General features: G+C 43.3%; 1 protein-coding gene across 1 annotated transcript; it reads left to right on the top strand.

The window, feature by feature from the left end:
* The first annotated feature begins 6,102 nt into the window (after positions 1-6,102).
* Positions 6,103-11,954, top strand: sb:cb1081 (sterile alpha motif domain-containing protein 9-like). Its single transcript, XM_041965404.1, has 3 exons — positions 6,103-6,139; positions 6,577-9,241; positions 9,927-11,954. The coding sequence occupies exons 2-3, from the start codon at positions 6,598-6,600 to the stop codon at positions 9,959-9,961; spliced, it is 2,679 nt and encodes an 892-aa protein (XP_041821338.1). The 5' UTR covers positions 6,103-6,139; positions 6,577-6,597; the 3' UTR covers positions 9,962-11,954.
* The last annotated feature ends 247 nt before the right edge of the window (positions 11,955-12,201 follow it).

Here is a 12,201-nt window from a genome sequence, read left to right on the forward strand (position 1 = left end):
CGGGTGGAAAAAGTACATTTTCCTAATTATACTGCAAAGTCTCATGTCAGCAACAGAGTTAATTTAAACACAAGATACTTGTGCTCAAAAAGAGGATTCATTCTCAGTGAAGAACCTTGGAGCTCTAATCTGCCTCTATACCTGCCAAAGAGCAGTGATTCCTAACACGTCTCTGGGGGTCATCAGGTGGAAACCTCCCTTCAACAGTGTTTCGCCTACTTAGTCCCACTACACCTCCAGGAGGTTAGGCAGTGAACTCCGGCGTCCCAGAGTCACCCCCCCTAGTGCCAGTTCACACTGCTCCTACACAATCCAAACAGCACCGCCACGTTCAACTGACCCAGAGATGCTCCAGGTAGTGGCCAGTACCGATGCTACCATTTAACTATTGCTAATGCTACTGCTAACCGCTAGGAAGAACAGAAGAAGACAATACAGTTCCGATGCTACCATTTAGCTAATGTTATGTGCTAACCGCTACCTGCTAAGAGGAACAGAAGAAGACAATAACGCTAGATTCACCTATACTGTTAATGTTAATTGCTAGCCACCAATACTAACTGCTAAGATACTATCATACTCTCACCGCTTTAGCTATTGTTAGCTGCTACAATGCTACCACAGGCCTAGATGCCACATGTAATTGCCGATTGCCACACTACCATCATCTACCCCTGCCTCTCACCAACTGCACCAAGAAAAAGCGGGGTGGGAATACAAACCCTGGTTCGGGTAGGGGATAGAAAATAAAGAGGTAGAGTCAAAAGATGAAAGTAGGGATTGGATACAGACCCTTGTTCGGGTAGGGGGTGGAAAATTTAGAAGGTGCTGAAGGTGGAGGCCTAAACCACAGACTAGATTTAACAGCCTCTTCTAACATTTCCTTCAAGAAGCAGCAAACCCTACCATTTCCTTCAAAAAGCAAACAGAGCAGGATAACAAACCCTAACATTTCCTTCAAGAAGCAGACAAAACAGGAAAACAACCAAAAAGATCAAAAAACAAGCCAACTCTGTGTCTTACCACGCAAACTCACCTGAACAGGCCGCATGGTCCCAAAGAGAGACTCTAGCTGGCCACACCCCCACCTTATCTAAACTTCCTGGTTCTCTTCCTATTGGCAGAGCGAGAAGATGGGGCGGGGAAAGCAGAGCAGAGGAGAGGTGTCTTGTTCAGACTTTAACCTCTTCTCTTGCCGGGTTAGGCATGCATGTCCTCTGCCTGCCCCCCCACTGTCCCTATTTCACCCCCCAACTACTATTATTTCTCCTGATCCATATCCACTGACTAGACCTAGCAGCCTCATCTGACATCTCCCTCACTGTCTTTCTTAAATTTTGCCCATGCACTCCCAGCTCCCTCAACAGTGAAACAGCTGACCCTGCAACAAAACCTCTACACCCCACTTCAACCGGACAGACCCTGGTCTTCCATCCCCTCTGCTCAGATTCTGTCTTTAAATCTGCATACTTAGTCTTCTTCCTTTCATAAGCTGCCTCCACTGAATTTTCCCAAGGGACTGTTAACTCAATAAAATACACAGTCTTTTTACTCATGGACCATAAGACAATGTCTGGCCTCAGATTACTATAAACTATTTCCTGGGGCACAACTAGCTGTCCTCCCAAGTCGACCTGCATTTGCCAATCATCAGCCCCTACCAGGCAGCCACCTCCCTGCTTTCTCCCTGACTTAGCAGCTCTATTTTTCTCCCCCTCTCGAACAAACTGCACATCTAACCTCTCCTTTCTAGAACTTCCAGAATTCACCTGCTTCCTTCTCTCCTCAATGCCTGCGGCTAAGCTTCTCAGCACCTGATTATGCCGCCATGTATACCGGCCTTGTGATAAGCTAATTCTACAACCTGACAAAATGTGCTTTAAACTTGCTGTACCTGAGCAGAGTGGGCACGATTGATCGCCCTGTACCCAGAGACTTAGGTTCTGCGGGGTTGGCAACACATCGTATGTCGCCCCTATCAGAAATTTAATACGGCCTTCCTCCATATTCCACAGGTCCCTCCAACTAAGTTTCCTCTTCTCAACACCTTCCCAATTCAACCATTGTCCCTGTTTGGCTTGACCAACTGCTTTTGCCCCTCTTAACAACTCCTCCTGCCTACGCACCTGTTCCACTACAAGCTTTCTTTTCTCCTTTAGACCTGCTTTATTCCACACTGGTTTGCCTGGGCCAAGCCCCAAGCCTCCCCGGCCAAATTGAACATTTCCTACTATTTCTGCATGCCTAAGAGCTGCCTCTGCCTCCTGCACTGCTGCCCTTGGGTTCCATTTCCTCCCCCCAGAAGGATTCGGAACCACATTGCTAACTAACATGTCCTTACTCCCAGATAATAAAAGTTCTGTCCTAACCTTAGTGCATTTAAACTCCTCTGTTAGACTGGATACTGGCAGCTGAAGCATTCCTTTCCCATACAAAGCTACATTGCTTAAGCACCTGGGAGCACCCAACCATTTTCTAATATAAGAGCTAACTAGCCTTTCCATTCTCTCTGCTACAGATAATGGGACTTCATATACTGACATTGGCCACATTAACCTAGGATACAAGCCAAACTGCAAGCACCACAACCTCAGTTTTCCTGGGAGCCCTGATTTATCTATTCTCTCCAGCCCTTCTGCAACATCCTTTCTAAATTGCACAACCTGTTCAACATCATTCAGGTCCACATTGTACCACCGTCCTAGACTCTTAACTGATTTCTCCCTAATTGTTGGGATTTCCTCACCATCTATAGCAAACTTTCTATCACTTACTTTCCCTCTGTATATTGAAATACTCCTTGACTTACTAGGCTTAATCTTCATACTAGCCCACTTGAGATTCTGATTGACTTTATCTAACAACCTCCTTGTACATGGCACTGTTGAAGTTAGCAGTGTCATATCATCCATATAAGCCCTAATTGGTGGAAGACGCATTCCATTCTGCCGTCTCTCTCCACCTACGACCCACTTGGAAGCCCTAATAATTACCTCCATAGCCATTGTGAAAGCTAGCGGGGACACTGTACATCCTGCCATAATACCAACCTCCAATCTTTGCCAGCCTGTTGTGAGCTCTGCGATACTTGCACACAGTCTGATGTCTTGGAAATATGCTTTCACCAAGTTAACAACTATCTCCGGCACTTTAAAGTAGTCAAAGGAACTCCAAATAAGGTTATGTGGCACTGACCCAAACGCATTAGCCAGATCTAAAAATACAACATTCAAGTCTCTTTTCTCCCTCTTAGCTGTCTGAATCTGATGCCAAATCATGCTAGTATGCTCTAAGCATCCCGCAAATCCTGGTATCCCTGCTTTTTGCACTGTCGTATCTATCATACCATTCCTTTCTAAGTATTTAGCCAGCCTCTGTGCTACGATACTAAAGAAAATCTTTCCCTCAACATTTAGGAGAGAAATCATCCGAAACTGGCTAAGGTCCGATGACTCCTTCTCCTTAGGGATGAAGACACCTCCTGCCCTGCGCCATGCTCTTGGAATACTTTGTTTCTCCCAAACTATTCTCAGGTATCTCCATAGTGTCCTTAAGATGCCAGGTGCACTCTTATAGACATGGTAGGGGACTCCATTAGGCCCTGGGGCCGAAGAAGCCTTTGCACGCCTAACCACCTCCACCACTTCTCTCCACCTAGGTGGGCTCACATCCATCTCCTGCTCCACTTCCCCTAATGGTGGCATGTCAGGTGGAAGACCTATGTTCCTATTCTCCTTTGAATCTGAATACGTCGACTTCAAATACTGTTCAATCTCTGATTTCGTTGCCTTAAGTTGCCCTCCTTTTTCTTGATTAAACAAGCCTTTCACAAAATTAAAGGGGTTCCTAAAAAATGCTGACCTTGCACGTTCCTTCTTCTTTCTCTTCTCCCTAAGGTGTTCTGCCCTTCTGAGTACTGCTAACCTGCTTCTCAGTTCCTCCTGCAACACCTTAATTCCCTCCCTTTCTTCTTCTGTCGCCTTCCTCCACTGCTTTCTTAACTGCCTCCTTTCCTTTACTAACTTCTCTATTTCTCTTTGCCGCCTAGACTTGCCGACCTGCACCCTCTCGCCTTTCCTTTTGACAAGCACCCCAAATCTCTCTCGACCATAGGAGTAGATCACATCTCCAATTTTATCCAATTTCTCCACTACATCTCCTCTAAGCCTGCTTAATATGACTGATAAATCTCTATCAACTGCCTCCCACTCTTTGCTATCATTAGCCCTCGGCCACTTAACTCTAGCTTTCTGCTCCATGCTTCTCTCCTTGGCTGGCCTGTTGCCCTCAACACCAACTGCATCCCCTCTCCGTACCTCCTCCTCTCCAGGGATAGTGTTACTGATATCCTACGAACTGTGGTTTTCTACCTGTCGCTGGACTTCATCCGACTGATTCGACTGACTTCTCAAGAAATACTGGTCGATGCGGCCACTCTGCCCTTCCACCGCTAAACACTTCCTCCTTCCCTGATGAGTTCTAAGGCCTCGGATTGATGTTATTTTCTGCCAGCCACATGGGCAAACTTGAAGCTTCTTATCCTCTGCTGCACAACTTTTGCTCTCCTTAGTTGCCTTCCCTGTCACCTGAGTACTGCTACCTCTGGCCCTAAGAGATGGGTCCGTGCCCCCATCCCTCACTGAGTCATGTATCCAAGGCATAGTCATATCCGTTATCCTGTTCGTTACCATGCAATCCACCTGTGAGTCATCTTCCACCCCTGCTCTCGCTGACTCTTGGGGTATTTTCCTTATATTGGTTGTAGCTAAGTCTGGTTGTAGCAAGGTTAAGGCTTGCCACTGCTGCCATGGGTTGCTAGCCCATACCAGCACCTGTGGGGTCTTTTCCCTCCTGTCAGCTGTCTTTCCAAGCAGTCACATGGTCTTTCCCATGTTGTCAGCTGCTCTATTCACAACAGTCACTAGCCAAGCTAGTTGTGAGTTAATTTAAACACAAGATACTTGTGCTCAAAAAGAGGATTCATTCTCAGTGAAGAACCTTGGAGCTCTAATCTGCCTCTATACCTGCCAAAGAGCAGTGATTCCTAACACGTCTCTGGGGGTCATCAGGTGGAAACCTCCCTTCAACAGTGTTTCGCCTACTTACAGTGTTTCGCCTACTTAGATTTATTTAAACTCTACACCTGACGAACAGGTTTAAGCAACCACAGGAATAAACTGTCAGTGAAGGAATGCATTGTTAGATTTCCTCATGAGGACCACAGAAACCCGAAAGTGCTTCGTATCAACCGTTAACACTGTGGTTTGTTGTGGAAACAGGTTTGTCTCATTCCATCATAAGGCGTATATGGCTTTGGTTCACCCCCACCCTTTAATGAAAATCCAATAAGCATTTCCAGTAAAATGTTAGTGCTGCAAAACAAGTAACACATCAATCGTGCATCGCACATCCCATCTTTTCTACTGGTCTGACGGTCAAATCTGCAAGATTTCACTCACAATTTTCCATTTCCAGTCTCCACCTGATTTGGTGAAATGTTGACTATTTTTGAAAAGTAAAAAAAAAAGTTTCCTCCTATGATGATCTGCTCTTCATGCTTGCAGCATTCATCAATTATAGCTATCTAAAAGTTTGACTCAGCATGCTGGAGTTGTAGGTTCTGTGCCAGCGTCACAGAAACTGGTGGTGGTTTTAGAGGGTGTGATATTTTGCTGAAGTGAAGAGGAACGAGGAAGGAAAATATTTTTACACGTCTTGAGGATAAAAGTAAACTTAAAATGCATTATGATAACAACCATTAAAATTGTGGTTTATTTCATTTAGTATAAGGCTTCCTTGGCTTTTGACTTTTTTTTACTGTTTAGACGATTAAGTTTCAGTGATAAGAGATGGCAAATTATTGCATGATGATCACATTTCAAGGATCAAGGATCAGAAACTTACCCCATCCTTTAATGACGATCTATGTCAGCATTTCCAGTAAAACGAAACTACTACTAACGTTTCTTAACATCCTGAAATGACCTTGAATGAGTTATTACCTTGTTTGGCAAACACAGTCTGTCATTACGCCCACCTACGCTGGGTGTGGCATGTGACTATATTAACTCCAGTCACAAATATTAAATACATGACATGTTAGTGAGACTTCAGAGGCCTCAGCATCGTTTGAGAAAAGGTAAGTCATTACAAATCTGTACTCATGTGCGCTGTGTATTTGTATATACGTTATTGGTGAACTGAAAATTAGCATTAAAAAATGTCTCTATAGTAAAAGCACAGAAATATTAGCAGCAAAAGTATCAAAAGTAAAATTACTCATTAGGCAGCAGAGTGCTCCCTTTCAGTGTTATATTACTGACCATTACTGACTGATCAACTCGAGCAGCATGTAGACCTCATAACCGCTTGAATTAGTGCTCATGTAACCTAGTGCATATGCTGTTTGATATTTTAATTTGAGCAACATAACCCGACTATAAACTGATCTGTTTTGTATGTAAAATCATAATCTACAAAGATTCTGATTTAAGATCTGTGTTGTTTATCATTGCCTGGCAGCAGTACAAGATTCAAACCTTCAACTTCAGTTTTCTTTTCTTTTTTTTTATTAAGGTAAAAACTTTAAAGTCGGAGATGGCAAATGGACCCGCGCTGTCCACTGGCAGAGGTGGGCAAGTTTTCGTTGGAAGCGAAATCAGAGATTCCTTCTCACTGTTGGATGTTCTCTATGCAAATCAGTTCGAAGGAGAGTCTTTTGATCAAAATCTTTTTGAGCAGACGGAGGAAAACTTTTACAGGGGGGCCCCACCCCAGTGGTTAAACTTTCACATCAGTGAACAGGCAGTGTCAGCTGGCACTGGAACTCCTTTCATTAAACGAGATGGATATGACACACTTGTGGAACAAGTTAAAAGAAAACACTTTGGAATGTCAGTGTCTGTTAAGCTGTTCCACAAGCCAGGATGTGGAGGAACCACACTGGCCATGCAGGTTTTGTGGGACTTGCGGAAAACCTTCAGGTGCGCCGTTTTAACAGGCTCAACCTCAGACATCCCAAATGCAGCAAAGGAAGTGGTGCAGCTCTTCACAGCAGGCAGCCGAGACTACCAGAACACTGTGCTGCTGTTACTGAATGATGAGCAGATTTTGGAAGATCTGCAAGAAAGCATAATGATGGAGATGGCCGGGCGGAAGGTAGTCGCTCATATGCCCGTGGTGACTTTGCTCAGCTGTGTGAGAAAGGATGCAGTTCAAGATGGCGACCATGTCGTCCTACAAGCGTTCCTTTCTGACGCAGAGAAGCAAAAATTTAATGCGAAAAAGGAGGAGCTGAGCAGAAGGTACAGCGATAAACATGAACGATTCCACGGCTTTAACATAATGCACACTGATTTCTCTCAAGATTACATCAAACAAGCATGCACAGTATTCAGTACAGTCCGAAAGGACTGCAGACCGCTGAAGACCCAGCTTGCTGCCTACCTATCCCTGCTGAATGCTTATGTTCCAGGCTCCTATCTCCTGGAGTCTCAGTGCCTCCACTTTGTCAAGTGCAAAGATGGAGACAAACCACTGGAGGACAGAATGAAGCCCTTTAGTCATCTCATCGTCACCTTTCAACAGGATGGGATAAGATCAGGAAAAAAAGTCTGCATGGCTCACCCTATGATAGCACAGTGTTGTACTAAATTGATGGCTGAGGTAGATGTGACCAGAAGCGACACAGCAAGAAACCTCTTGACCCGTTTGTGCATAGATGTGGTTCCTCCATTTTTGTTTGGTTTTGTCAAAGACATGCTAACCAAAAGAAAAGCAAAACCAGAAGACACAAAAAAAGAAGAGAACACAGTGGATCATACAGAAGTTAAAGTGGAAAAGTTTTCTAAACTGATTCAAGATATTCAAAACATGGAGGACAAGGCAGAATGTGTGTCAGTTTTAAAGGTGGCGTCGTGGGTATTTGCTCAGAATCCATTTTTTCCACAAGCACTTGCTCGTTTTTATTACATAGAACTAAAAGACTACAAGAAAGCAGAAATGTGGGCAAACACAGCAAAGCAAAGAGATCCCCGCAATTCATTTGTTGCTGACACACTGGGCCACGTCCATAAGAACCATTTGAAGAACGTAGAGTCTCCTGACCAACCACGAGAAGTTTTGCAGCTGGCCAAAAAGGCCATTGAAGCTTTCAAACACGAAGAACAACTCGCCGAAAACGAACAAGGGACAGGCATGAAAGACGATGGCAACACCAAAGTCTCGCGTGTTTTTAACACCAGAGGGCTGTTTGGTTACCTGCAGGTGTGCAACCTTGTGTATGACCTACTTGTCAGGCAGAACGAAACCTGGCAAAGAGTTCTCACAGGGAACGTGTCCAAGGGCTCTGTCCTGGAATTACTTAGGAACAACAGGCTCTTTAAATTTTACGATCTAATAAGCAGCCTGAGACCTGAGGTTGAGAAAAAATGTGCATTTTTTGAGAAATATCTGACTTACTCAAAAGTTGACAGGAAGAAAGATGATCCCCAGTACATTTCCAAAGACACATCAGAATGCTACAGGAAGTACGTCAGAGACCCCGAGTCCAAACAGTTTGAACAAAACAGGGCTGGTTTCATCCAGAAGCTTAAACAAAACCTGGCTGACACCTCTGCTGGAGAGCTCTCGTGTCTTGGAAGAGAATACACTGAATCAGAGCTTAAAGACATAACTACACAGTGGGAAGAAATCTTTCTACAATCCTTTTGCGAATCTTTAACTGCAATTAGACGGAAAATGCCCCTGAGCTCCAGCGACGCACCTGAGCTGCACCTGGTAACCCTCCTCCTGCGCTGGCCTTCAGACGGTGACGACAAATGTGCCTTTGACCTTGGTCAATTGATCCAGTGCATGCAACACTCTTACGAACATGCATATGAGACATACTTTCGCTCAAGGCACCTCCGCCCTCTTTTTTTCATTGGAAAAGGGCGAGGCCTGAGCAAAATTGTTCACAGAAATGTCCTCGAGACGTTGTTTCTTGGGCAAAACAGCGGACAGATACAAGACTGGAGCGATGAGAAGGTTTTTCACAATCCCAGGGTCCGAGAACGCCTTCTCAAAGTTGAAGGGGTGGTGCAAAACTACAGAGTGTGTGCGACTATTGGTGGCAAAGCGATCAAGGTTGATGCAAACCTGCGAAACAGCCTCCGGAAACCACGCCAAGTTTTGTTTTACCTTGGGTTTACCATCAGAGGTCCTGTCGCCTTTGGCATTGAGACAAAAACTTCAGACAAGGGTAAGAAGGGTAACACACTAATGCATAGTTAAATACCTACTGCAGAACAGAAGCTCAGACATGGTCTAAACATCTTTTTTCATAGTTGCTCTGTGACTGAACTTGATCCGTTCTGGATGAAAATACAGAACATTTACTTTTTGTATATTGTTACTACAATGCACAACCTTCACAACTGTGAGCCTCACATATTCGTAAAATTTGACACATGGTGATCCTTTCTGTCATCTTCTCGTCGAGGGTCTGGGATTTTCCATCCGGGTTTTTGGTAAATGATTCAGTCACAACATGGCTGTAACATATCCCAAACACCTACATGGCAGACCTGTCCACTTTTATAGCTCTTGACTCTGAACTATTGAATTGTGAATTAATATAAATATGTTTAATGTATTTTAATCTGATTATTTCGTTTGTCCCTGTTACCAACTGACATCCTCTTAGTGAAACAGGATCAGCTAAAGTTGTTGAAATATTGCATTTTAAACACTCCAGCATTAGAAAATGGTCTGTGGGTTATCAGACATATCCAAGCCATTGTTTTTGGGGAGTCACATAGTTGCTGAATTTTCAAAATGTAATTTTTTATTGCTGTTTCTAATACTATTGTTGGCCTCTGTGTTGACATTTTACAGTCTTGTGTTGTAGAATGTGAACTTAATTTTGCTTTCCTCTTCCATGCCAGCCTGCGTGGATCGCCAGCGGGTCAGCTCTGACTGACAGGGCGAGCGCTACGGGAGCTCACGATGAGGCGATTGATCTCAAATGCAGCCTATTATGCTGCGAGAGCTTGAAAAACCACACAAGACCAGACGGACATCGTCGAGTTTGTGACGAAGATGATCCAGACGCTGTCTGTGAAAACTTGACAGGGATGAAGTACATGAGGCCTCACGTTTCCCAGCCTGAGGGGCTGTGGTGAAGGACACACACAATGTGAAGTGATTTTTTTTTCATCACGTGTCACAATTTTTTTTATCTTTTTTCCATATGAAACTCGTGTCTGGGTGCATATTTTGAATTTTGGCAGTTTCAGCTCGCCATACAAAACAAATCTATGGCATTTGTAGTTGTACAGCTTATTAAATTCACTTTCTTTTCTACAGATTTGTTACATATTTGTGTGAAACAGGAAATGCTTTACTACATTTCCTTCCTCATGAAGGGTATTTGTTGTTTTAAATAGAACTATTTTGTAATGTTCCCACTTTTTTCTTTGAGTTTGTTTCTTTGAGTGATGGTCATTTTGTTGCATCAGTTTGTATAAGATGTGTTACATAAGCAAATAATCATGAATACTACATCTCATAATTGTTTAACTTCGTATTTTTGGACTCTGTCAGAATGTACACTCAAAAAGGGGAATCTGGCTGGCTGTTACATTTACATATATCATGTATTTTGTACAATATAAGTTGAGTGTGATTAAATCATGTAGAATTTGCTTAAAATTTAACAACATAAAACTGATTAGATTAAATCATTTTGAGATAAACTGATCCAATCTGACTGAGTCTAGCTTTTAGCAGGATGTGCCGTTTCTTCGCGTAACCAGAAAAATCACGGTAGTCATCGCGAGAAGTAGGTGAAAGCTCAGTTGTTGCGTGTATATGGAAAGGTAAGCAGAAAGACATTATCATCCACCCAAATGCAAATGAAATGCTGTGTATAAATATAATCAGCGGTTCGTCCATGATTTTCAACGATATATAAATGGCCACGATAGTTTATTTGTTATTTAGTGGTATTTTTAATTAGACTTAAAAAGCCGACACCATGTCCATGGCTAATTGTGGCGCGTAAGCTAACGCTAACCGAGTGGTGCCTATTGTCGGCCAGCTGACGTTAGCTAAGCCAGCTAGTATCTCCTCTAGAGAGCGCAGAAAAGGTTTGTTAGCTAATAAATGTTAGCGTCAACTAGCTAGCTAACCTTAGTTTTAGTTGGTAATTAGTACCGGGGGAGCGATGTAAACATCGGCTCAAATTCATTAGCAGTTAGACTAATAACGGGCTCAGCGAGGGGGTATATTGAGGGATATGATGGCATGCAGTGCGAACAGTGTTTGCATGTGCAGTTTGTTTACATACAGGTGTTATCTGACCGGTACTATTTAGAGCTTCTTACTAAACCGTAGGCTAGCTAGCTAGTTGACGCCAACATCTACGGCTGCTAACGTTAGTTGTTTGCTGGTTCACAACACCAATTAGGCTACATTCTTCTGGTGGAAGTATGATGTAAAACGACCTAAGTGGCCTGACATGGCGATGTTATGCTACATGAGCGCTTTCCATGTGTAGTTTCACATTATGTTGCGTAGCACTCAGCCAAGCCAACCAACCCTTTAATGAGTACACACAGAGGGATTCACGTTAGCTGCTCTCCTCAGGTAAAGCTAAGTGATGATAAATCTCCTGTTGTGCATCATTAAATATGTTTGAGTTCTGAACGTTTGATAAGTAATTTAGCTAGTTAGCTAATTTATAATCCTAGGTTGTCTATCAGAATTATATAGCTAGCTTGTAAACTAGCATTAGTATCAAATGCAGCACATGGGATAAGTTTGCCTTCGGGGCTTTTTGCCAGAAATCCACGGTTTAGGTTACCCTAAGCCCTGAAGGGTTTCTGGCAAAAAGCCCGAAGGCAAACTTCTCTCATGTGCTTAAATGCCACATCACTTAATTTAGCAAGCAATAATTTCTCAAACATATTGTATGATGCACAACACTCTACTACACCACTCCCACCAGACATTCACCCTGATTTTTGTACGTGTATTTACAACATTTTTTTTGTGCATTCAAAATATTAATGTGAATTGACTCATTTATATATAAATCCCCAAATACATTTGTGTATCCGTCTGTGTGCATTCATTAATATTGAGACGGACTCCATAAGCTACCCTCTTGAAAATCATCTGCTGCCCCCTGCTGGCTTTTTCAGTAACATTGACTGGCAG

This window comes from Chelmon rostratus, chromosome 23 (genome assembly GCF_017976325.1).
Source record: "Chelmon rostratus isolate fCheRos1 chromosome 23, fCheRos1.pri, whole genome shotgun sequence".
NCBI lineage: Eukaryota > Metazoa > Chordata > Actinopteri > Chaetodontiformes > Chaetodontidae > Chelmon > Chelmon rostratus.

What these genes read in the sequence shown, in the direction of transcription:
- sb:cb1081 (XM_041965404.1), top strand. Translation starts at nt 6,598, where the DNA reads ATGGCAAATGGACCCGCGCTGTCCACTGGCAGAGGTGGGCAAGTTTTC. An exon ending in GACAAAAACTTCAGACAAGG is followed by an intron (nt 9,242 to 9,926) that starts GTAAGAAGGGTA and finishes CTTCCATGCCAG; the next exon opens with CCTGCGTGGATCGCCAGCGG.